This window comes from Trachemys scripta, chromosome 1, assembly GCF_013100865.1.
Source record: "Trachemys scripta elegans isolate TJP31775 chromosome 1, CAS_Tse_1.0, whole genome shotgun sequence".
Lineage (NCBI taxonomy): Eukaryota > Metazoa > Chordata > Testudines > Emydidae > Trachemys > Trachemys scripta.
Genome location: NC_048298.1, coordinates 157,949,732 through 157,976,781, shown reverse-complemented (window position 1 = coordinate 157,976,781; position 27,050 = coordinate 157,949,732). Strand labels below are relative to the sequence as shown.

At 39.8% G+C, this 27,050-nt stretch overlaps 1 protein-coding gene across 1 annotated transcript in view; it reads right to left on the bottom strand.

Annotated features, from left to right (window-relative positions):
* The window catches only part of CD96 (CD96 molecule), a 39,328-nt gene that overhangs the window by 8,148 nt on the left and 4,130 nt on the right, over positions 1-27,050 (bottom strand). The window contains 10 exon segments of the mRNA XM_034790863.1: positions 1,028-1,102; positions 5,164-5,238; positions 6,548-6,592; positions 8,985-9,038; positions 10,394-10,576; positions 10,919-11,009; positions 14,295-14,350; positions 18,141-18,366; positions 19,966-20,078; positions 26,447-26,878. Of these exon segments, the coding sequence (XP_034646754.1) occupies positions 1,028-1,102; positions 5,164-5,238; positions 6,548-6,592; positions 8,985-9,038; positions 10,394-10,576; positions 10,919-11,009; positions 14,295-14,350; positions 18,141-18,366; positions 19,966-20,078; positions 26,447-26,878 (1,350 nt within the window).

Genomic DNA, 27,050 nt, shown 5'->3' with positions numbered 1-27,050 from the left:
AGGTTTGAGTATTAACTACAAAGATCATCAACCCAATTCCAACTCTGGACTCCTGCCTGTGGCCGGGCGATTACACTTTGGAGTGGTCACGGCAAGCAGCACAATGTGATGCTACCTGTTTTAGAACATAGTTTGCGCCCAGCTGCAACTTGCATAAGTTCAAATCCATAAACCTGAAGTCAGTGGGCTAGGAAAGGTTTGGGTTCATGTGCCAGCTGTTCACCCAGGTCATTTCAAGAGAGAGGTTTTTGTTATAAGTCTTTTTTTCTAAGTTGCTAAGTTCGTCTAAGTGTATTGAAATAAATCTATTGGTGGAGGGGAAAGCAAAAAAAAAAAAACAAAAAAACCCCAATCATCTTATTAGGAATTCCTGTCAGGAATACAGCCCCATGTGCGTCCAATATCAGACTTTGCATTATAACACAAAATAACATTCAGGAACATGTGTCAGAAACAGTTTTGGTGTGAACGATCAATATTAGCTTGTTTGATCCTTATATTTTTGTGTGTGAACCATTACAAACAGAATAATGTGCCATAGGGGATTTCTTCTCACGGCTTGTAAGGCAGCACTCATGCCTCAGCCTTACAAACATTACAGCCTATGAAAACATTAATACTTGGAGACTGGCTGGCTCAAGAGAATGATCATGAACTAGGAAATCTTTTGCAACCAGGTGACTGGTCTTTTCCTGACTAATGACTGAAAACCATTGCCACCTGATGGCCTATGAGAAATAAATTAGGGGAACCAACCTATTTTTATATGGTCTATATCCTAATATTTATCACCACAAATGTTGACACTCAGCAAAAAGATCAATGGTTCAATGGGCAAATTGAGATTGAGCTACTCTCTGCCATTGGAGCTAATTCCCAGGTCCCGCTAGATTTGAAGCGCAATGTTGGGTGAGTTTGCATTGCTGTGCTAAGTGTTCAGTTTCCAGCATCCTTTATCCAGAATCTTTTATTTAATGAAATCTTACAAAGAAAAATATACCCAGAGAGATAAGCATCATCTACTTACGCTGTGATGTTTCATTCTCACTGTAGGCTATGGTGTTGGTATAACCTTGTGTATGGGTGGCAGAATCAAACTGGCCTGTTGGAAAACACACCAACAGTTTGCAAAAGTTGTGTTAGACAACATTGTTGTGCTTACCATTCCTCAGACCCTCCTCACGGTCTCCTGACTGGATGATGATTAATGGCTGTTTCATCTAATATCAGCAGTTTTGGTTAATTCACAGACAAGCATGATGATAAAGAACTGGATGGGACTTTCTTTACAAAAATCCAAAACAAGGTTTGGGGTTTTGTCATCAAGTAGAAACACAGCATGAGTTTAATGAAAGGATGATTCAGGTTTGTGAACATTTCTAAGGAACCTAGTCTGAGTTTTGAGAAAATCTGAACTGATTTATCATTTCAATGGGAAATCAGTTAAAACTTGGTGGTTTTAATTGAGTTTGGCTTCAGCTTTGAACAAGCCCCAAAACATATGTGAATCAAATCTGTGGAAAAAGGCTCTCTGCATGAACACCAATGAAACAAACCCATGTTTTATCCAGCTCTAGCAAGATGATGTTTTGAGGTATCAGGACCCTCGTGAAAGCCAATTCCAATTCTCCATTTAACAGTTCAAAAGGAATCAAGTAAAATGCTAAATAGGCTAGAGCTGAACCAGCTATTTATCAGGAATTGACATTCAGGCAGATAACAAGCAATCCTCCCAGACGGCTTATTTCAGACTTGCTAAAAATGTCAATCCTTCTTGACACCTGTCTGAGTCTGCAAGAATGGCACTAAGTCATCTGAGAATGTTTGCAAGCCTGAGAAGGTGAGACAAAGCTATTACCTAACACTCAAAATGCAAGTGTCTCCGGGTGCTGCACACGAGGGATTAACATGAAAGCTAAGCATAGAACAGGCTGCCCTTGCAAGAGCTCCAATACTGCCTCCTCACAGCCTTCCAATCTATTTGTGTGCACCCTCTGCTTGTATCAGTTCCCTTACACCAGCTGTCTCCTGGATTTTCAATAAGAGTGCTGTGAAATAAGAAGTTGAATCAAACAACTTTTATAGTAATGAGGATGTAGAGGGCAAATCCTCTGCTCACTAACTCAGCTGCCTCCCAAGGCATCTTTTGAAGAAGCCTATGGTGACACTGGTGTGGAAAGAAGTGAGTGAGTTATTAGAAAAGAAGGAGCAGTGTTATGCAGCGCACTGGGTCACCCAGACACCCAAAGACCCTGTCTATTGTGCAACTGTAATTGAGTCAGGGGAACCAGCTCCAACACAGTTGTTCCCTGTTTACATACTCAAGTCCTGTTTGCATCACAGCTTTTTACCAATGTCCTGAGCCAGTTATAACATGTTCTAACTAGGTTGGCAGACTCATTTATATCTGTAGTGTAGCTGAAGCCTTTTTTGGGTGGCAGACATTTATATTTGCATATTGCAAAGCAAGCTAAAAGGTTTTCATTTATTTTATTTATTTATTTCCCAAGGAGGGTGAGGTAATAAATCTTTTATTGGACTAATTTATGTTGGTCAGAGAGACAAGCTTTCAAGATTACACATTTTGTTTGGCAGCTCTTTGCTTGCCTCCACATAATCCAGCTGGCATAGTCATGCTCTATTATGGTTTTTTCCTTGCTACTATTTCTATGTCTTTGGAACCTGTTTTGATTCTCCATTTTATTTTACACTCCCTTCTTACCTCCTCAAAGCATATGTTATTACTAAGCCATTCAGTTTCTTCCTCTGGTGTCACCACTCAGCCAGGTTGCCGATGTCTGTCTACATGTCTGTGTAAGTATTGTTACGCTAAGCTAATTTGCATAGTCACACTCCACAATTTAAGGACTATTTACAATACCGGAATCAAGAGCGTTGTTCTTTTGCCATCACATGTAAGTAAAACTGCTAAAGGTACCTTTACATATTTCAGGCCAGATTCATCTCTTCAGAAAGAAGAGACAATTCCCACTGACTTCCACAGGAGTGATGCAGCCTCCTGGAGGGCTGAATTTGACCCAAGAGGTGGAATTCGCCAGAGGTAAGAGCTCCTGCTGAATCAGCTTGATATTACAGGTAGGTATGGAACTAACAAATGTGTATCCTGGGATAGCAACCTTCTGAAAAGCTTTAATGTTTGAGTGTAAGAGGATAAACACTCATTATGGAAACAGCCCACTGTGTCAAACTGGGTGCACTGGAGCCATATGAGACGAGGAGAAGCTGAATTTAAAAGAAAAGAAAAGCAATCACTTTTGCCCTCTGTTCTAAGCACCATCACGGATATGTAGTGTCTGCCCTTCTCTGAAGTCTAAGATGACAGAAGGCCAACGCACAGTACAGCTGACACTGAGCACTGTCTGTATTGTAAGATACAAATATATTTTCATTTGTGAGCCATGACTATGGTGTTGCTCTGAGGAGGAAGATGAGATTAGTGTAGTCTGTTGCACTGACTTTTCCATGCCCCAGGGGTTGCCATTCTTCACAGCATGTGGTTTATCTTTTACGTTCTGGGGTTGTTTCATTTGTGCATGATTATATTATGTGCCAGGAAGTCTACAGCCTATTGCTAGCAAGGGGAGAAAGAATGCCTGCCTAATCCTGGATCATACAAGCTGCTGGAGGGAGAGACAGACAACTGGACCTCATAATGCAAACAACACTTAAAAAGGCAGTATTTCGATTACTAGAAAGGTACTTGGTTCTAGGAAGGACCTTGCTATTCCAAACCATCAGGGCCAGACCACATGTAAGAGACTCAGAACTTAGTCTGCTTTTGATTCATGGGTCTGTCATAGAGTTGTCAGGTGTGCACCAGAGACATTTGTTGTGAGCGAATCCCTCCAGGGGTGTTTGAATAAAATCCCACATTACATTTCAACTAGAGTTGGGTGAACAACAGACAATTCCAAAAGTGGGGGAAGAGGGGGGAGGAGAGGGAAAAATAGCTTAGGAACAAACACATTTTTTTCAACCGGAAATGTTTTGTTTTGATTTTGAGCATTTTTTAACTTTTTGATTTTTATTTTTTTAAAGTAAAATTCAAGGAATTTTTAAAACGAAAAATAGTTTCAAACAAAAAATCAAAATGCTTCATTTTGAAAGTGTAGAAATGAAAGCTTTTGAATTTTTTGAGTCGTTTTTTACTTAAGCAGTTTGGCAAAATTAACACAAATTTGTGAAATGTTTTGGGGTAGCTGAATCTGCTTTTTTTTTTAAACCAAAAAAAAGGTGTGAAAAATTTTACCCAGGTCTGCTTCCAGCTGAGTCATATTTCATCATGCAAACCGGAGTATCAGCAAGACCCATTAAGACAGCCACAGACGGAAGAGAGGAAATCACTATGGCCTAGGCTACACTCAGGACTTCCCAGCACTGCCGCGGCAGCGCTGTGATGCACGAGTATAGTTGCGCCGCCAGCGCTGCGAGAGCTCTCTTGCAGCGCTGTATGTACTCCACCTCTCCGAGGGGAATAGCTTGCAGTGCTGTGAGCGAGCGTGCAGCGCTGCAGGCTCTGATCACACTGGCGCTTTACAGCGCTGTACTCACTGCGCTCGGGGGGGGGCGTTTTCACACCCCTGAGCGCAGCAAGTTGCAGCGCTGTACAACGCCAGTGTAGCCAAGGTCTAAGTTGAGTTATACATTGTAAATATTTTATTTCTTTAAGCACTCTGGGTATGCTCTGGTGCTACAATACTTGGTTTGAACTTTCAGTGTCTGTAATATAGTCCCATTTTCAAATATCTTTTTAATTATAAAAAACATATACACAATATTTTTCCTCAATTCACTTTCTAAAACTGATGCATATTTTCTGAAACAAACAATACATACTACTACATCATAACCGTGATTTCTCACAGATTTATTCTTAAACTGCCAACTACCAAATTAGAGAGACAAGGTCAGTGAGGTAATACCTTTTATGGGACCAACTACACTGCAAACTACCAGATTGTAACACAGTGTGAAACAGGATTATACCTATGGTGTAAATGTAAGTTAAGTGTATTTTTGCCAAAAAAAAAAAAAATTTGATGTCAGTTATTTAGTGTCTGTCTGTATTTAACTTTTTTCTTTAATTCCTGCAGCAAAATAGAAAACATTTCAGACACAAGAATGAGACTGAATCATACTTACTTTGTGCAGTGGAAACAGATTCAGAGGTTACTGGGCTTGTGAAGTCTAGGGAAGTTGAAGATGTAGTTTGAAGTCCTATGTAAAAGAAATATTATGTGATAAGGCATTTAGTTCATGGCGTGTTTAGTATTAATATTCTAGTAGTACCTAGAGTAACCAACCAAGGTCAAGGCTATTGTACTAGGCCCCGTGCTAACATACAGTTGGAGACTCTGCTCCAAGTCTATTTAAGTTTAAGAGCAGAGGCATTACATAAATGTAGAAACTTAAGACAGGCAGAGAAGGAGGCTGCGGATAATAATAGAAATACTTTTTTGAATAGGCTAGCTGTGTACACTATTTTTAAATATCTAAGGTTGCTAGGTTTGTGTGTGGGGTGAGTGCTGTATGCTTTTTATTCCCACTTTCAGTTTACTTAAACAAGGTCTTCGTTCGCAGTTTTAGCCTTGACATCTTGGTTTACCAAGCAGGTCTGGTGTTTTCCAAACTCTTCTAGAAGGAGAGGCAGGACACAATAACTGATATAGATGAAAATTATACCATTATCTCTAAGCTTCTTTTAGCCCAGGAATGGTGGCATTATTAATTAGACCTATTAAGTAGTCACTACAGAAAGGCTTTCCTTTGTATAACACTATATGTAGCCCATGCTAACATATCTGGATTACATATCCATGAAGTTGCAACAATGAGGTCATAATCAATTGAAACTTCTAAGCAAATATTGATGGATTCCTGTCAACTAAGAACCACACATAAAACTAATTTTACCAACCAATAGTCATGTTGTACCATTTGAGTTAGGGGATGCAGAATTGGACCAAACGGGAAAGTGAAATCAAGAAACCTGGCAGTGAAGGTAGGAACTTAATATTGATGACATATCTGATGAATACACTAATACTGAATATGGAACATATGGCTCATATTAATAGTGAAGACGTGCAGTTATGATGTTTGAGTGCAGGGGTAGTTTTAACTTCTGGTCTATCTCCTCTCGATTATCTGTAGTAGTAATACAATTTTTGTAAATTATTCTACTTTATTTTTTAATTCAGTAAATGTGTGTAACAATCCTATTCAGTATTTATACAACACAACAGTCTATTTTTTTTAATCTATCAAGTAAAAGTGATTGAGAATTTTCCCAAGATTTGTGTCATGCCTCTTCTGACTTAGTTAAGATCATAGCCAATATGGGAAGGGCCAGACTGAAAAAACCCCTGTGGATTACACCATTTCTCAGTGTGAGTGGGTACCACTAGAGCATGAACACATTCTGAAATGTGATTCTCAGTCTTGCCTCATTGTGTGCCTGATGTGTAAGCACAGGTCAAGTACAGATAAGAATCTATTAGCAGAAAAATAGGATGAAATATTTTACCTGTGGTAGCCATGATTGTTGATGGAAATGTTGAAATTCCAGGATCTATAAGCAACCAAATCCAACAAGGACTTTTAAATAGCTTTTTCAGTACAGCAGCGTCATTTATTATGCTCCTGAAAATAGAGCCACTAACGGTTCCAAAGGCACAAGGCAATTTACAAAACCTCACACTTATCTTTCAGAGAATCAATATAATCAGGAGATGCAGAGACTCATAAGCAAGGAAAAGCTGAAAGCCATTCCTCTATTCATGCCGTTCTAACAGGGGAGCATGCTGGGGAGCATGGGGGAGCATGCTAACAAGTAAACAAATGTGGTCAACCTAAGGGTTGTGTACAACGTTGCTACAGATATTCAACCCCGCTGACATCATCACTTGTTTTGCAAACCTTAGGCCAGGTTTAAGTATGTGTACTACAGTTGGGTTGATGCTATTGACCAGGTTCTACAGCCAGAACAAGTCCGCTCTCCTTTCCCCTGTGTATTCTGGTGACACTAGAAGGCCATTCCCCCATGGGAGTCTTCCATACACCCTTGAGGGGCGGGCCACATCCAGCTCAAGGAGAAGCCCAGTGGGAGGGGAGTAGGCCACCAACAGTCCAAGGTAAGCATGATGTCCTTGAAACAGGAGGGGAGGACCAACTGCTGTGAAGGGGAAGAGGATGAGGGTTCTTTTTCTGTATAACAAGAATCTTCAAGCAGGGGCTGCGCTGTTGACCGCTCCCGTCCACAAAACACTGCAGGTTCATGTGCCTACAATAACTTGGACTCTGTAGGGTTTGTATAATTCTAGTGAACACCAAGGAGGGAGGGAAATCATTTAGGCTGCTACAAGGATGCATAACTAGGAGTAAAGCCTTGAAATTGAAATTCTGATCTATACTGCAGAATGCACTGCACTGTATCTGAAAAAGCCACTATATGTTAGCTAATAGGAGACAGCAGGCTTCTCTGCGCAGATTGAAATTTCTTCTTGTTTCATCTGGTACTGTTTTTAGCTTTCATATAAGGAGAGATTAAAAATACTGGGACTATTCATCTTTGAAAAGAGATGAATGAGGGGGGATATGATAGATAAACTCATGAATGGTGTGGAGAAAATGTATAAGAAAGAGCTATTTACCCCTTCACATAATACAAGAAACAGGACTCACCCAATTAAATTAATAGGCAGCAGGTTTAAAACAAACAAAAGGAAGTACTTCTTCACACAACACACAGTCAACCTGTGGAACTCATTGCCAGGGGATGTTGTGAAGGCCAAAACTATAACTAGATTTAAAAAAAAAATAAGTTCATGGAGGATAAATCCATTAATGGCTATTAGCCAGAATGTCAAGGAAGCAACCCCATGCTCTGGGTGTCACTAAGCCTGTGATTGCCAGATGCTGGGACTGGATGACAAGGGATGTATCACTGAATGATTGCCTGGTTCTATTCATTCCTTTTGAAGAATCTGGCATTGGACACTGTTGGAAGACAAGATATTGGGCTAGATGGACCATTGGTCTGACCTAGTATGGTCATTCTTATGTTCTTAAATTTAATATAACCCATACCTGGATTAGACCAATGACTTAACAGCAGCACTTTTCATGATCATTTAAGTGTTCACTGCCTCTCACACCATTGGCCTACCAGGGCACTGGACACTCCTTTTTCCAAGTTCAATATGCACTGATTCTTCTATATACATACAGACTACATAGACACATACATATATACATACATGCAGATCACTCAAAAAAATCACTGAAATGTAGTCATCTCTAGTGTGGAACACACTGGAGTATTTGCTCCAACAATACTACTCAACAGCAGCTAGGTTTGGGGACATGAAGAATAATTTGCCTAGCTGAAACTATCAGCAGAACTGACAGTGACAGAAAGCAAGAATTTGGTCAAAAAGGATACCTGAATTAGCAACCAGACTGTTGTGAAATGTGCCATCAACTCTTTAAAAATCACAAGTGTATAGGATCTTGGTAGTGTGCCTAATCTGAATGAAGTGTTGTTAATAGCACAGTAGCCACCTAATGTTCTTCTCAGGCATCAGTTCAATACTGAGAGCCACCTATTCAACTGCCAACCCAAACTTCCAGAAGCACCTTCAGTGTTCCTTAAAATACCTCCCATTCAAAGAGTAACTTTCTGCTTAGCTTATGAGAATTAGCTATCATAGATTACAGCTCAAAATGGTGCAACTATAATGGTAGCACAACAATTAAGTCTTTTGTTATTTTCTGAACTTCTGATAATTGCACAAAAGCAGAGTATTCTAACTATACTGTTCAGTCCATTCAGAAATGCTATGGCAAGTTTGGGTGCCCACTATTCCAGCAGGAAAACAGAGCATTAGAAACGTGTATATGGGCACACCAGTTGGAAAACAAATAACATGATACTAAATGTAGTGAAGAGTAATTTATCTTACCTTTTGTAGCTGTGGTTGTAAAAGCTGGAAATGGCACTTTGTTATATACATGGCCTGGGAATAGCCAAATAAAATCAGTTCTTAAATAAGACAATAAACTTGTGTTTATAATAAGATCTTAAAAATAATTCACTTGTGGTGTGCCACAAGGTAAAAGCATCACATTGCAGCTCAGTAACACTATGATTTTTCCTTTTTAAAAAAACTTGTAAGTTTTTGCATAGAGGAGCTCTATGTTGGTATTAGTAAATCCTATAGTCAAGTTTGGAAATCCTTGATTTGATCGATTGTCGATACAACTTCACTGTGGGGCTGACATTATCAATATTTGGTGTTTTAAAATAAGATTACTTTTAAAAATCTTTTCAGTTATTTTAAATTATGTACATATGACAGTCCCTCCACACACTTTTCCCCTGCAGAAACCTTTCAAAATGGCTAAGATTTGAATCTTGGAATGTAAGCATTCTTCACTGGGAAGCACCCCCATAACTAAATGTGGCCAACACTGGCTGCAAAGCAACAAAGTCATTAACATTTTAAAGTTAAGACTGGACATACATAGTAGGAATGGTCACTAAGGAATGAATCGTGTCCTCGTCACAGCAACAAATACAAAGTCTGTGCACTAGGGAGGAACGTGGGTAGCAGAGAAACAGTGCACATGCATCTGCATGTCAGTGGACTGCTACCCCCTCCTTAATTATGGAGTCAGAAAAGAGATGCCCCCCAGTCATTACGGCATCCCCAGGAATGCAGTTACTCTCTAGGCTGCTATGACCCCATGTCCATGAAGGCTTTCAACTACTTAATGCAGGGCAGTTCCCCATTCAACTCCACAATAGTGGAATAGAAGGCACCCAGCTGGTGTTAATGGAATGCAGAGAGGGCTCCACACATCCTACCTATTGGCTTGACTGTCTTCAGAGCCTTTTTCATCCCTTACTCTCACTGCACATAATCTGGCCTTAACTCTGAGAGGCTTGACTTTCCAGACAGCTTCATTGCGCACATGCATGCCTTTCCCCAGGAGTGCACATTGAAAAATGCTTGTTAATAATAATGTACTGGTGCCTTGTAGCTAAGCCAGTTTATACTTAGCTCAAGACTGTAGCAGGCAGTGGTGTAATAATAAATGGAATGAGTTCCCGTCCACATGTGTGGAAGCCAACTTGTTTTTTTAAACTGTTGTAGTTTATATTTGACAGATCCTTAGCACAGTTAAGGTCTTACCTTGAAACTGTGCACGCGGTATTGCCTGACACATGCTCATGTAAGTTCTATACATACAAGCTTGTATTTCCCTGAGCCTGGCATTTTTTTTCTTACTTTAAGTTACAGAAAGCTCAATGCATTCTGTGTTCTGAATATTTTAGATTTCAGATGTGTCATAATTAAAGATGACTTACCAGAAGAAATTACTATTTCTCCAGATGAAATATTCCATGTTTTATTCCCTCGGAAGGGAAAACTACACGTACACCAGAAAGTCTGATTAGTGTCTGACTGGTTTGTACTTTGTATCTTCAGTATTGATCTCAATTCATAGAAACCTTCACCATCTTGTAGATTTTCAGCTTCAATAGATATTCCTGAAAGTAAGATGGAAAAGCCATTAGTCCTTCTTTTATGCTCTGTCCCATAAATCAGAGCAGTGCAAAATGCTAGCTCTGAAAAACAAACTCATACAGTTTAACTCAGATCTGGTACAAAGATTTAATCAGATAAACACGCCTGTTCCAAGTTGTCATTTCCACGAATGGAATTGTTGCATGGGAGCCATCACTGCTTGTCAGCTATTCTTCCCTGGACGTAAGGATGTTCCTTCTGCACTGAAATGGGTACCCACAACCCTCCACTTAACACGCATAATGCAGCACCAATTGCTTTTCTTTTGGCTTATAAGAATATTATTTCTGATTAACATTTATTACCTCCAAATTGGTCTTTAAGAATCTCTCCATCCACATACCATGTGAGGCTCGGCTTGGGAAATGCCTTCCTTATGATACAGGTAAGACTAGCCTATAGGATAGTAAGAATAAATCAAGTTATCAGTCCAAACATTTCGGACATGATTCGCATTACTGAAATATTCATTACAAAAATAATAATAAAAAATTGTACTAACATATTGGCCATTCCCATTTAGTAAAAACCATTTACTTCTCTTTTAGGATGACGACATTTCTTATCTAGTTATTTCTATTTCTAAACTAAAGGTAAGATTTATCAAGCTCAAGGGACTGCTAAATGGAATGTATAATCATTTCACCCTCAATAAAGATCTTTAAGTGAAAGCTGGGCCAGGTTGGGAGGATGGAAATTCATTATCCAATTCTGTTAGTGGCTTGAGAGAGAGGAGATGGTGTTCTCAGTACTTTCCTAGCAGATAGATAGATATCCATATTTAAAACAAAACAAAACAAAACAATTGTACAAGGAAAGAATTCAGTTAGGTCCAGACAATGCACTAAAGAAAACGGGAAGTTTATGGCACAGCCTCCTTTATTTCAGATATCCTGATAGGTCCTCAGAAAGACTGCCTGGCACAAGGATGTGCCAAGTACTTAGAACTAGCTACCATAGAACGGGGCACACGTATGTCAAAGATTACAGAAACACGCATAAGCCTATGTTTTGCACCCTGCGTGGAATAGCAAAGGACAGACCATACTTACTCCCAAGCATATGACACATTTACCCCCTAATTGGGTTTCATGGCAGCCAACAAAAGGCAAAGACTGGGTAGGCCTGAAGATTGGACTAGCCTCTCTCTAGAGGGGGTGCCTCCACATTGGGGCATAGACATATCAATGGACAGTGAGCATGTGGAGCCTCACCATGCCAGTGCTGCCTGTATGTTGCACTAGATGAATTTTGCTTTAACATTTTGAAGTGCTAAAGGAAGCTCAGCCTTCTTCTACTTTAAAGCAAGAAGTTTGTTTTATTATGGGGTAGTCACACACTACACATCCATCCCTTCTGAAGAAAGCAAGGCATGTAAATTGACTCCAAATGCGTCACAATGGTTACAAACCACACATTCAGGATGTAGACTGAAATATTTTTCTTGTGATATGTCATCTCTGAAATCCTGCTGTACTTGATTTTTTTCCTTCTGATCTCCCCACAGCCCTTTGTCCTTTCTTAACTATAATCTCATTTATTAGTGCTTCTTAATGGCAAGTACCAATCTGCTGTCCAGACTGGATTTTATTCCTTTTGGGGGACTAAAACAGAGGAGGAAGGTGTTCAATATTTGGAGGGGGGAGAAGAATTAAAACCTCTTGAACATAAGCAGAATGGTACAAACGAGACTGTGGTATTGAAAATTCAGCACTGAAATAGGTCATGGGGGAAATTATGACAGTCCTATGCTCTGTGTCTGACATGGGGCTAATCTGAAAGCAGGATGGATGTGGCTTATGTAGGTTTTGTCTGCTGACAGCCTTTCGTAGAAGAACAGACTCTTCAGTTCCCAGAACTTATTTCAGGTGTCTACGGCTCAAAAGGCTAAATCTGACTGGTCAAAAACTATGCAGACAGATTTAATGACAATGCTGTCACCAGTTGGTCATTGGGTGTCTGATCCATTTTATGCTAAATATGATCTGAGCTGTAAAATTTGGGTAAAGATTCCGCTGACAATGAGAGCCATGTGCCCTAGCTACATTACTGTGGGCAGAGGGTAGTGATAGATGGAGAGATGTGCCTTAGAAACTCAATAGGGCTGCCATTAGGCAATGAGTGTGGCAATTTAAGACACAAGATGCACTTTTCAAACATAGATCGAGCAAAGGTGGTATTGTGTAGGGTGACCAGACAGCAAGTGTGAAAAATTGGGACGGGGTTGGGGGGGTAATAGGAGCCTATATAAGAGAAAGACCCCAAAATCGGGACTGTCCCTATAAAATCAGGACATCTGGTCACCCTAGTAAGTATTGTGTCACCTCTACACAGACACCTCCACCTTAATCTTGGCGGGGTGGCGAGTTGTATGGGCCTATGGTGCCCGGGATCCAGCCATATTCAGGGCCTGGGTCCCATGTTTGGGGCCGGGACTCTCTCACGGTCCTGCCTGCCGGTTGGGGATAGCCAGGACTGGTCGGAGCCCAAGGGAAGTTAGAGTAGCTAAAGGGCTGTTTCAACTTGCACTGGCTGGTAAAAAAGCCCCAGGGGGACTCTTACATAACTGGAAACAACTTGAGTGCAAAGTGGAATTCCAGCTCCTTTTAAAATATACTGATTCCACAGCCACTTTTGCCTAGCTGTGCTCAGTGACATGGCAAAAATGCTATTCAATGTCTTTAGGCAGTATTACTCCCAGCGAGCTAGTGCCTGCAGTTCATACAATTAACTGGCTTTCCAGGAATCTATCCATGTGGGAAGACAATCTCCCTGCCTCCTTCCACCATCAGATAACACAAGGAAATGTGATTGGCTAACACAATAATTGAGTTATGAGTTTTCTATAATTGGAACATAGCTGTTGCAAGGACCTAGGGTTTGGCTTAAAATCTCGAGGAAAAACTGAGCTTCACAGCAATTTCTAAAGTGTTTTCAATGGTTTGGGTTGGAGGCAAACATAGCTGGGGAAAAACAGCAACCTCATCTCGATCAATCCAGTGACAAATTCATCAGGCAGGCTTGCTGAAATTCTTCTTTGGCTCAAAAGGCCCACTAGCAAAGGATTTGGATTTGCATTTTGTCTATTTTTCATGAGCTTACCGGTTCTATTATCTCTGATTTTGTTCGTACTCATCTCCCTTTACCTTATACCCCCAAAGGCCATGAAGAATTGTTCCCTACAGTAAACAGCAAACTTTGGTATTTTGCCTCATCTCATTTTTACCCTACCAACAATCAATTTTAATCAACCATTAGTAGCTAATTATCCAAGTGATTTGGGGAGCTTCCACCAGTTCCCCTGTGAGGCTGTTCCACAGACTAATAGAGCTTTCTATAAAGACATTTTCCTGATAAACAGCCTCAATTTTCCTTTGTTCAGCTTCTTATCACCAAAACTGCTAGTAATATCCCCTTGGATCATCCTCAACAACTCCCTCCTGGATGCGTATGAAGGTGCAGTCAAGCGTCAACATACTTACTCTTGCAAAAATGTTCTGGGATCTTTTACAATCAGTAGCAGGCAATAGTTGTGTTTTATGTCTTGTTAAAGCACACGGCTCCAAACCAATAAGCTGGTTCACTAATAGCTCAGATGAACGGACATGAAATACTGAATTTAAATCACTGATGTGACTTCCTGTGGTCCCTGAGCGTTCTGTCAATTCTAAAATCACTCACCTCCCCAACGTTGCCACTGGAACTATTTTGGAAGGTAATGGAGATTTCCGGCTTGGCTGAAAAGCAAATAAAATATATGTTAACGAAACTGACAGCAATAACTACAGTAATTTAGCTTCTCGGAAGAGTCTTAGTGTTCTAAAATTGATACCAAGATCATATGCTTTTTTTTTTATAATGACTACATACATGTGTGGTTAGTACACACTAAATACTGATGAAGAGGGGAAGAGGCTGACACTTAGGATATACTAGAAGTAGCAATTACAAGAACTGTAACATATCTTACTGTTTTTAATGATCCTAGTATCTGAGACATATGTACCCAAGAAATTAGTTCATAACATCTTATATGCAGAATGATGATGGTCATAGCCACAGGAGGAGGAAGACTAGGAGCATTTTCTTGTCATCAATATGCTTCATTTGAGTACAGATGACTATACTAACATATTTTTAAGCCTGTCTAAATGGTTTGTTCCCTTCTTAAAACAAGTCGCTGAACTATCATTCAAAAATAAAAGGTGCATTCTTGCACCAAGGAATGTTCAGGTCACTAATAATGTCTAAGGACTTAGTTATCAACCCTTCAGACAGATTGTGGCTAGTGAACAATGAACCTCAAAAGATTTGGACTAACCCCTTCCACCCCCCAAAATTAAATGCTTATCTCAACCGTACCTTACTCTCTAGCCCTCTTTTGGCTGCAAAACTGGACTAGAAATCTCAGGTAACCAAGAGTTTCTTCTGAGAATTTTGGTTCTTCCTATTTCCTGCCTACATCTTTCCAGATTTCAGCTGTGTTGCCTTTGTTCTCTATCCCAAAATGTTTGCCCAGGTCACCTCTATAGCACCATGGCATTACTTCACTGAGGAATTCTGCCCACATCTGTCTGTCACATCAGAATAATGCAAAGCTGTTCTGTTCAGATAAGTTCATCCATAACTGTGGCTTTCTTTTGTCACATCTTATTGCTCTTGGGATCTTTTGCATGTGTGTTCAGTTTTGCTGACTTGTTTTACCTGGACTGGCTCAGGTTTTAGTTTCAGGGATTTGGGTGTTGCTTGTGTTGTGTGTGACATATTGCAGGTGTTGTTTGCGATTGTTGGGTTTTTTGGAGGGTTCTTTCTATTGTCTCCAGATACTGTACTGGGAAGCTGGTGCTTTCAGATATTCTGCTTCTTACCTTAGCTTTAATTAGGCAGCACAGCGGAATGAGTAACAATGGGTGGGGAAGAGAACAGACACCCTTTTTCAAACCTCAGAAATTTTGAATACTGGGTGAAGATTAGGCCAGAATTTATTATATCTTAGCCATTTTTGCCCACTCTTCCTGTATGTATTTATTTTAAAATCTCAGCTGGACACATTTTTTTCCAAGTCCATGTTGGTTTCTGGCCGTGTGATTTTCTCTGTTTCATGATATTATGTTTGGTGCACAACTATTCAATCCTGCATCTATGGGGAAAGGAATTGGAAGATCTAAGGTCTTTTCCATCTAACTTCTAAGCTTCTATTAATTGTTTGGCATCCATTTAGCTTTCCAAGATCTTGACAGATGTTTTGGGACCATGAGGAATTCGGTATCTAGCACTGTGATTTCTGCTGTTGGACTTTTATTTGACTGGTCAATCATTGGCAAGTTAAGACTTGAAAAACAATAGATCTCGCTAACTTAACTCAGAGCACTCAGTTCGAGAAAAGGCATGTTCACTATGCACATAGTTCCAGAAGTCTTCTGTTAAACCCCCCTCAGAACTGCTTATTGATGTTTTACCGAGGGGCTAGATAAATCCATCAGGTCCCTGGCTTTGCTTTTATATCATATCTTACTTGAACTGTAACATAGCAATTGTTATATTGGGTCTATCACTGACTCTTACACACAGGGTCACAGTCTCTGCTGTGCCAAGTTAAAATGGGACACAGCAGTGAGATGGGGAGGGCTGTTAGGGAGAAAGCTACAGCTCCCTCATTCTCTGTCCAGCTCCAGTGCAGTATCCATAGCGGAGGGGCTGCTGCAACTTGAGATGGCTAGTTGTCATCCCCAAGTGACCATAGGAGGTCTGGGGACTGCTGAATTGGTGTGCTATGGCCATTCCCCCTGCTTGCCCCTCCCCAGCTCCTATGCTAGGAATGAATGATGCCTATTAGGGACTCTAATAGCAATAATTGTATTCAGTCTCTGCTCCTTCTGCACCATGCCTGAGGTGTAAAAGGAGAACAGCTGGACAGACTGTGTCCCATAGTATTGTATACAGCACATATACGGACACTGCACTCAGGTAGTAAAAATATAGACATACACATGCACCATAGTGGAGGAGAAAGGAGAGTGAACGCTAGTCATTTCACCTGATAAAATATTAACTATAAACAAGGGGAAAGAGAAGCAAGCTGCAGTCCCTCTGATCTGCACTCTGTTTGCCTTCTGAACATGTGTGACTAAGATTTGAGAGACCTCAAGTCAGCTTCTGAATCCCCCTCCAACCTTTCTGCTGACTGGGAACCAGGAGGGGAAGAGTGCCCAAGACAGAAGCTATATAAGGAGAAGTGCCCTTCTCCTCCAGTCCAGTTGCTAGGAATTGGGCTGAGGCTACCGCAGGGCCCTCAAAGAGCATAGCAAAAGGTTTTGGTTTGTCTAGTTTGTTCTCAAGTCTGCTCTGCTTCTGCCCCCTCCCATTTCCTGCTAACATGCTGGTGTACGTGTCTCTGTGCACAGCCACTCCGACACAAGTTTACATGAACAGCAAGCAAAGGATATTAATGTCTAACTTATACGCAGAACAAGGGGCTATTCTAATTGCAGTGGTTTCAATACTTTTCAGTGCTCAAGGGACTATCCAGGTTACACTAATTATTTGTCAAATGTCACTTTTTAAACATAAAAGCCATTTCTGACTCACTCAAGCACAAGAAGAAATCTCAGACCATAAATTTCTATTTTTGTGTCCCACCAAAAGAGTTTCCTTTTTCAAAAAATATTGCTTCCTGCTGAATCTTTGCATTCTGCACATCGGCCCACTGTGAGATGTGTTGGAGACTCCTGAGAGCAGGTGGTTATATAATGGATATGTTGACAGAACCTCCACAAGATGCTCATTCATTTTAGCAACCCTGGAGTTGTACCTTCAAAGACTCAGTGTACTATAAGCAAATTAATCCCTCTCACAATTCCCCATGTCTTTGACACAGCAAACAATGCTGTCCACTTGTATTTCAGCAGTAGATTTCCTACACTATTTGAAACAGAACAGACCAAGGTTTGATAAAATAGTGATATGGGATGCCTCATTTTGCGGGTGCCCAGTCTGTGACAACTTAAAAGGCTCTGATTTTCAGAGGGTGGGTGGATCAGTAATTTTCTGAGAATCAGGCCCTTTTAATGTGTTTCAGGTTAGGCATAAAAAACCCCCCAAAAACGAAGCACCCATAACCACTAATCACTTACTAAAATCTTAGCCATGATATCCAATTGAACTGGTCACAAGCCAATAAGGGCTACAATTTTATATGATCTCAGTAACAAGGGCACAATGAGCTTGACTGTGAATGTGCATGAATGCCCAACTGTTACCATGCAAACTTGCACATACAGATGAGCTACTTACACACCTGTTTGCATGTTGAGTTTCTATATGTATATCTAGTAAGGTACTTTCCATAGATGCTTTCCTCGGTGTTGCAGGTGTTGGCACCAATTATTGGAAATTTGGTCTTAAGTGTTTGTTAAGAAATGTGGATTTATTTTCTGAAGTAATTCACAAGAATAAAATGGCTGTCTGCATACCATGAATCAAAAGTCTTTATAATGCACAAAGGAAGAGTTGTTATAAACCGCTTACCAAATACTTTCACTTTGGTGATGTTCGTCAGGATTCTTTCAGGATGGTACATCACACGGCAAGAGAACACCTTGCCATCGTCGACAATTTTGATTGGGGAAATCTTTAGTGCATTGTCTGGACCTAGCTGAATTCTTTCCTTATACAACAGGCTATCAGTCTTATTCACATCCTGGTGGTAGAACTCTTTGATTATAAGAGTTGTTTCTTCACGTCCATTTTCCCCCTGTTTAAAACACAGACAGATGTTTCTTCCAGTCACGAACTCCTCCCTCCCTCCATCACAACCATTTACTTCTCACCTTCTTTGAGTCAAAACCTCAGGGATCAATCTAGAGTTGAAACATTTAAGCTTAGCATTCATATAGCCTTTTCAATTCTTGGATCTCAGAGCACGTCACAAAAATGGTCATGATCTCCATTTTACATATGGAGGAAATAGACACAGAGTAGCTGGTTGACGAGATTATGATCAAGTCTCCTGAATTGTAGTCCCGTGGCTTAGACATGAACCACACTGTGTCCTTCCCACCTACAGCTACCCTTCCACACAGTGTTGAGCAACTTTAGCACATTTAAGACTAGAGAAAAAATAGAGACTTCTCTTAATCTTTTTATTTATTTTTTTTTATTTCTAGTTGCACCAAACTAATTGAAAAACTAAACTTCATCATCTTCTTTTGACTCCTGTGTGCCAGAGCTAGTAGCAAAATGCCTATAGTGAAGATTGATTCCCTTTCTATGTGCGTTTGTACACATACAGTCTCAACATGTGCCATATACTTGCACATTCTGAAATGCAGAACTTTTGCTCCTTTTTCCAATTTATAGTTTGAATTAGCATCACCAAATATAACTTAGCACAATGTGCAGACTTGCCCTACAAAATTTCTAAGTTTAGGATAAATGTAGTACTAAGAAGAGGCGATCCAAACGGATAGCCAAAGAGGATAGAGCTACTGGAGAAAATAAAACTTATGCTTATATTTGAAGGTCAGATTAACAAAGACACTATCAATTAGCGCTTTTCAAGAGTAACAGGTGCCAACAGATATAAACCTCAAAAAGAACAAACAAGGTACAGAAATTAATGAGCAGTGCCAAGGACATAGTATGCTCATCTTCATCTTTGAACTACTGAAAGTAATCTTTCAAGACAAAGTTTCCTGCAAAAAGTAACATGCAATCCAAAAAATAACTTGTTCAACTCCAAGCCAAGAGCTTCTAAACTTGTTTTGTATGTGGCTTCACATGCCTAGGCAACTGTGTTTGAGAGCTCTTTTGTTCTCCCCATTCTTAAATTGAAAGTTAGCAGCGAGCAAAAATATCCATATGTAGTCTCACTTTCTGTTTCTGTTACTTATCAAACAACCAGGAGCTGTTGAGATAACCCTGCATGATGTTGAACATTTTGTAGTGCTCCAACAAAGCAAGAATTTAACAACTTTAAAAAAAATGATACAGAGGGTTTTTTTTAAAAAATTCGGTTATTCAATTTACCAATTTCACTACCCTTTCCAACACTCTTTTTGGTTTCAATTATTTTGTGAAAAATTAAACCACCATAACAATGTTTTTTCTTTGTTCTCTAACACAGTCTCCGGTGATATGTATGCCGCTTGTCACCTTGGAGACACTGCATTTCTAGCTTTTCCTCCCTGTTGTCACAGTCTGAGGTTTACTCAGGTGCTGATGTTACCTTTATCTTTTGTCTAATAAAACTTTACTTTAACTGTTTGCAGTCCCCTGTGCAAAGTATAACATTTCTATTTGCTATGTTTTTTCCTTACTTTTTAAACCAGTAATGGAGGGTAGTTATACTTACCATTAGCCATTTCAAAGGATACTTGGACAAATTTACAGAAGTCATGTTCTCAAGGCATGGAATTTCCAATGTTTCGTTAAATAGCATTTCCACGACCCCATAGTGCTTCTCATCTTTTATAATTGTAGCAAAAAAAAAAAAAAAAAAAAAAAGAAAATTAATAGCACAATATGTAGTGTGCTTTAAAACAAAACATGCATTGCTCTGATGTTCCTATGCTGTTGAGTCCATAGAATAGGCACTATTGTTTAAAAATTCAGTTAAAATACTTCTAAGGCACAATAATCTTTTACAGACTTATTTGCTAACTGAAAACCGTGGTCTCAATTCTGCAAGCAACCCTTTGCCTGAAAGTACTGTTGAGTTTAACAGGAATATTGTAATGGAGTACTTGCAAAAGAAATTCTGCTAATTGTATAATCAAGATTTACTCTCAGAAGGAAAACTTGGAAAGGAGGAAAAAAACTGAGTTTGTTCCCTTCCTTCTGAGACACATAAGAGTCTGAAACTTCCAATTTCTTCTACTGGAATAAACCTTAACACTAATTTTTCCATCTTTGGTACTTTTCAACTGAGGATCTCAAGAAGCTTTACCAACATTGACTAAGGCTTGCATCATCTCACGTGAGTTAAGTATATTCCCTGTTTTACAGATGAGGAAAGAGACAGAGGTATTAAGTGAGTTGATCCAGGTCACATAGTCAGTGGCACAGCTGGAAATGGAGCACAGAACTCCTAACACCCGATCCTTTTTCTACCATTGATTCTCCCTTTTTAATACAATCATGCTGTTTTTTTCCCTTCCTATAGCAGCTTTCCCCAGGAAAGTTTTGATTAGTAATCACACAACAAATTTAGATATGGATGCAACAGTCTGAGCACACATTCCTTCTCCCATAACAGCAGTACACTTGAAATAGTAATAACTAGGGCTGTCAAGTAATTAATCACACTGTTAAAGAATAATAGAATACCATATATTTAAATTTGTGGATGTTTTCTACATTTTCAAATATATTGATTTCAATTACAACACAGAATACAAAGTGTACAGTGCTCACTTTATATTACTATTTTTTATTACAAATATTTGCGTGGTAAAAAACAAAAGAAATAGTATTTTTCAGTTTACCTAATACAAGTACTGTAGTGCATTCTCTTTATTGTGAAAGTGCAACTTACAAATGTAGAAATATATACAAAAAACTGCACTCAAAAATAAAACAATGTAAAACTTTAGAGCCTACAAGTCCACTCAGTCCTACTACTTATTCAGCCAATTGCTCAGACAAACAAGTTTGTTTACATTTTCAGGAGATAATGCTGCCAGCTTCTTATTTACAATGTCACCTGAAAGTGACAACAGGTGTTTGCATGGCACTGTTATAGCCAGCATTGCCAGATGCGCTCAAGATTCATATGTGCCTTCATGCTTCAACCACCATTCCAGAGGACATGCGTCCATGCCGATGACGGGTTCTGCTTGATAACAGTCCACAGCAGTGTGGACTGACGCATGTTCATTTTCATCATCTGAGTCAGATGCCACTAGCAGAAGGTTGATTTTTGTTTTTTGTGGTTTGGCTCTGTCGTTTCCGCATCAGGGAGTTGCTCTGAAAGCATACTCTACGCCTCATCCCTCTTAGATTTTGGAAGGCACTTCAGATTCTTAAACCTTGGGTTGAGTGCTGTAGCTATCTTTAGAAATATCACATTGGTACCTTCTTTGCATTTTGTCAAATATGCAGTGAAAGTGTTCTTAAAATGAACAACATGTGCTGGGTCATCATCTGAGATTTCTAGAACATGAAATATATGGCCAAATGTGGGTAAAACAGAGAAGGAGACATACAATTCTCGCCCAAGGAGTTTAGTCACAAATTTAATTAACACTTTTTTTTTTTTAAAACGATCATCATCAGCATAGAAGCATGTCCTCTGGAATGGTGGCCAAAGCACGAAGGGGCATACAAATGTTTAGTATATCTGGCACATAAATACCTTGCAATGCCAGCTTACAAAAAAAGCCATGCAAATGCCTGTTCTCACTTTCAGGTGACATTGTAAATAAGCAGAGGGTAACATTATCTCCTGTAAATGTAAACAAACTTGTTTGTCTTAGCAACTGGCAGAATAAGAAGTAGGACTGAGTGGACTTGTAAAACTTTAGAGCCTATATTGTTTTGTTTTTTGAGTGCAGTTATGTAACTAAATACCTACATTTGTAAGTTGCTCTTTCACAATAAAGAGATTTCACTACAGTACTTGTATTAGGTGAATTGAAAAATACTATTTCATTTATCATTTTTACAGTGCAAATATTTGTAATATAATAATAATAATAGTGAGCAGTGTACACTTTGTATTCTGTATTGTAATTGAAATAAATATATTTGAAAATGTAGAAAAACATCCACAATATTTAATAAATTTCAATTGGTATTCTATTGTTTAACATTGTGATTAAAAGTGCAATTAATCTCAATTAATGTTTTTAATCGAAATTAATTTCTTTAATTAAGTTAACTGCAATTAATCGACAGCCCTAGTAATAACCAAGTGTCTGCACCCAGCTTCTTTTCCTCTAATATTTTCCCTAGTGTCCCCACTTCAAGGCTGAAATACAGGCATTAAAGGGTAGAGCAATTATATAACTAACTAATACAAATGTGGATCAGGAAATACCATCAAACACAAGATACTTTTTTTTTTTAAACTGAAGCTCTACTCTGATGTATGGAGGTCAGACACCCAGACTGGTTTTATCAGTTCCCTCAATGTCCTTGGATATGATTCCTGTAGTGGTGCTGCTGGACTGTACACAGGACCCGGTGGGGTGGATGGGATTGCTGAAGGTTAACTCCATTTCCTCCTTACAAGGAGATCTCAGAAGGTTCTGAAGATTCCCTGCTTATCCTTCCTGAAGCTCTGCAGTGCAAGATCATCACACCAGGCTGTTGTCTCTCCCGTTCCCCATGTATCAGGAGCCATTAGAGGGGACTGACATATTTCAGTCTGCAGTATCAGTGAATGGACTACTGTCAACTCTATTGCTCCTCCTAGATTCTGTCATCTTTGCATTTTCAGAGCCTGGATGAAACCCAGCTAGTTTAGGACCAATCCAGGCAATACAAAGGCGATGCTGGTAGAGAGGAAAAAGCATATTGTAGAAATGATAGGGATAAGCCTGCTTCCTATACATTGGTATACCTCACGAAATCTTATCTGTATACCTCACGAAATCTTATCTGTTCTGTTACTTCTCTCAGGTGACAGCAAAGGCCCACTGAATCTGTATGACTAATCACGGGGTATGCAGTTCTTCATTCTAGTAAGGATTTTGCCCATTTATTCCTGTCCTTGTCACCTCCAGGCTGATGAATGATATACAGTTTACTTAGCAATGTCTTTGAAGGCCACCTGGAAATGTTAGCTAATACAAAATGTGTCCTTCTGCCTTTCCTATGGGAAGGCAATAGTGCACGCTGACTAGAAGCTCGTCAGCTCTGGAACTAGATTCCACTAGTAGATTCATCAAAGCCTACGTCTAGCTCACACGATAGTGTGCTAGACTTGCTTTTTTGCTTTTCCTCAGTCACAGGTTCTTAGTCTACATGGTCTTTCTGTGTCTGACAGTTGTCTGCAATGACAACTCTCACATCTGGAAGTGAAGTGCAGTGTTACAGCTGGCGAGCAGCCGGCAAGCAGCCCTTGTCATGAAGGCACTGATTTGCAACCCTCAGAATGTTCTACAGGAAGCTCAAAAGAGGCAGCTGTTGTATGTATTTCAATGGGGGAAGGACCACTCAAAGAGGTAAATGTCACTATCACTGCATTACAAAAGGGCACTGATCAGCTTTTCATGATAGTCCAGAAAGGGGAAATGGAGTGAATCTTTTGCTGTACTACGTACTTGAGAAATTAAACTGTCTGGGTGAGTCAGCAGATAAGTTGCATGTCATGCAGACAGTGAGGTTTAAGTAAGGTCAGTAGACAAACAGGAGAGCTATTTAAACATGAATTCTTGACACAGGAAGTATTTTTGAAGACTGCCTCTCTGCATTCTCACAATCCTGTGTCAACAGCTCTATTTTCCCTGCAATTCTTTGATTCAGTTCTCTAGTAACAAACTGTCTGCTATGGTCCTATGTGATCGCCATTCACCATTTTTGTCTCCCTTAAAATATACATTGGCAATAGGCATACTGAAAAATGTAGTAATAGGTTTGGTTTGCTCTAGCAGGGGGCAGAGCACAGCTTGCTGGTCTGTGCCATTTCTGCAAAAAGTTTGAAACTCACTGAACGTGAACAATAGTTGTCCTCATTTTAACCTATGTAGATGGTAATGCTAATGCTGGGCAGGTCTGCGTCAGTAAGGAGAAAGGCTTCATTTCTTTAAGAAGGAGAGAGAAAACCCAGCACAATGAATAAGCTTTTAGTCAAATGTTCATCTAGCATATTCCCTTCATTTTCTCCACCCAGTGCTCTCCACATTCTAGGGCTGTACCATAGCCATGGCATGGAAGCAGAACTTTGTCTCACAGGGGTGTCAGAAGTGCACCTTGGCTATAGCACAGAGCGCTGTTGCAGTCTTTTTCAGAGTGGCTGGTGGGTTTATAGCCTCTCTAAGTTTCACTCATTCATTATTAACATTCTTTATAGTCTCAGTTCTCTTCCCTAGTTTATTTGATCTGTCTTTTGCTGTTAGTCAAATGGCAAGAAGATCCCTAAAGAGGAGACTATGCGGTAACTCCAAGGAACCTCCTGCGCCTACGAGTTAAGATAGAATCTTCTTAATGAAATCAACATTTGCCATTTCAACCCTAGTATTCATATATTTGATCCAGAGCAATAGTTTGTCCTCGTTTGTTTCAGCAAGTCCATGGGGATGGGTTTCTTGAGACTGGTCAGCCCAGATGTTAGTCCATGAAAATTAAAAACGAATGTGAGCTACTCAAAGCCACATTCTACATATGTAATCATAGCAACAACTCCAACCTGGAGACTCTGAGTTTCAGCTTGCACATCCCAGCATATGTACCTTTTTGGTAAAAGATTTAACTTAGGGCCAAATTCTAAAGCCACTGAGTCAACAGTATTTGCCCTTGAGGCTGGTAGGTGGCCCTTAGTACAGCAGCTGCCATTCTGTTTTGTGCCTGTTTTCTATCCTATGCAAGGACAAACATATCACTATCTTTTACCTTTCCTATACCCTTCAAACACTCCTCAAGGTCTGCATGCACATGAATGCAGTACACAGGAGAACAAGTACAAGACGACATATAGCGCCCAAGCAGTGGCAAATCAGAGACCTCACTGTCATTTTCCCGTTTCATTCCTGTAGTTTGTTAAAACTTGAAATCACATATTTCAGTTGTTTTTTTTAAGCAACCAAGAAAACCCAGCTGATGTGAACAACTAAATTCCTTCCTAAAATGAAAATAACAAATTTCTTCACTTTTTTTTCCATGTTATCTGAAACCAGGCAAAACTAATGTGATTTCAGATTTTTATTCAAATCAGAAATTTGAGCCAGGTTCCAAAACCTCCCAGCGAACTGGACCAAGTTTCCTAAGCATCATATTCACGATTCTGGGCAGAAATCAGGTGGAACTCATTAACCTCATATGGCTCAGAGATTAAACTTGGCAAGTTCAGCAGACTTTAGTTTTTGAGCTAGTTCAAACTCAGGAGTGGTATGAATTCATCCAAATCAAAACTGGAACCTCTGCATACCAAACCTACTGACCTTCAATAAAGCACTGTTCAACATGAACTGAACTGCCACTCGCATGCAGTTGGCCAGCCCTGCCTTTGCTTCTACTATTTATTAGCTGTTTCTAGGAAGCATAGTGCAAGTTTGAGAGCTGGCTCAGAAAATGTTTGAATCCCCATTTTCCAAACCTACCCTTCAACTGAGGAAATTAGCTACCCATAGACATTGCAGCCTAGTTTTCAAAGACACCCAGCATTAATAACACACACATCAGTCTATGGGAACTGAGGATGTTCAGCCCCTCTATTGATCAGTCTCTTTACTAATAATTTCAACACATACAGAGTATAGTATGTTTGGAAGACAGGTGTCCTCCATCCCTAGGATGCTGCATGGCCCAGCCCGTTTCCCAATTACCATTCTCTGCCCAGTATATCATCATTGTCCCTAATGAACACACATCATCCTTCCTCCCTGCCATTCACCTGGTTCCATCCATCAACCTGCTCCAATATTCCTGCCCATAAGTTAAATCGTGCTATGCTCCTCACCAGGCACTGTTTACATATGGTAAGGCAAGGCTGTCAGACAACAGCTAAACCAGAGTTAGCAACTTTTCTAGGCAGCAGCAGTACAATACAAGTGCACATCTGGAATCACAGAGCAAATTGAATTTAGCCAGACAAAAATATTCACATCATTTACTTGTTTTTGTTTTTTTCCTAAGTGTTCCGAAAAAACAATAGGTATCTTAATATCACTTACTTTCTGCCTTGATAGTAAGATTAATTTCCGCAGCCTTTGTCCCATATGGATAGGTAGCAAAGCTACACTCATACTGCCCACTGAGTGAGAGACTAACATTACGCAAATGTAGACTCCACTGTTGGCATTCCACCTGGTTTGCTCCGGCATCATGGGAACTCCAAGTCTTGTTAACATCTACCCAGCAATGGCGGGGAGTCTTATTGAAAGCCACTGAATAGTTATAAGAAGTCTTAGAAAAAGGTAAGTATCTAATGCCATACATAGGGTGATATACAGCTATTCTACTGGGTGGCGTATCATCGATCTTTGACCATTGTGTTTGTGTCACGTGGATCCCATCTGTGCTCAGGATGCTGCATTCCAGAGTCACATCACTGCCAGGGAAAGCACGGACTGCTTCTGTGTTTATCACAGTGCCGTCAAGCTGGCCTTAAAAAGAAACAGAAAAATTGTCAAATCAAGCAATGCTTATAAACAACTCCCTTTTAAATCTTCTCAACACCGTTTGGTGCCTTCACTAGATAGAGACACCTATAGAACAATAAGCTGGGGCCTAAAATACAGTACTGTAATATTAAGTGCAGTGAGAAGGTTTAGCAAT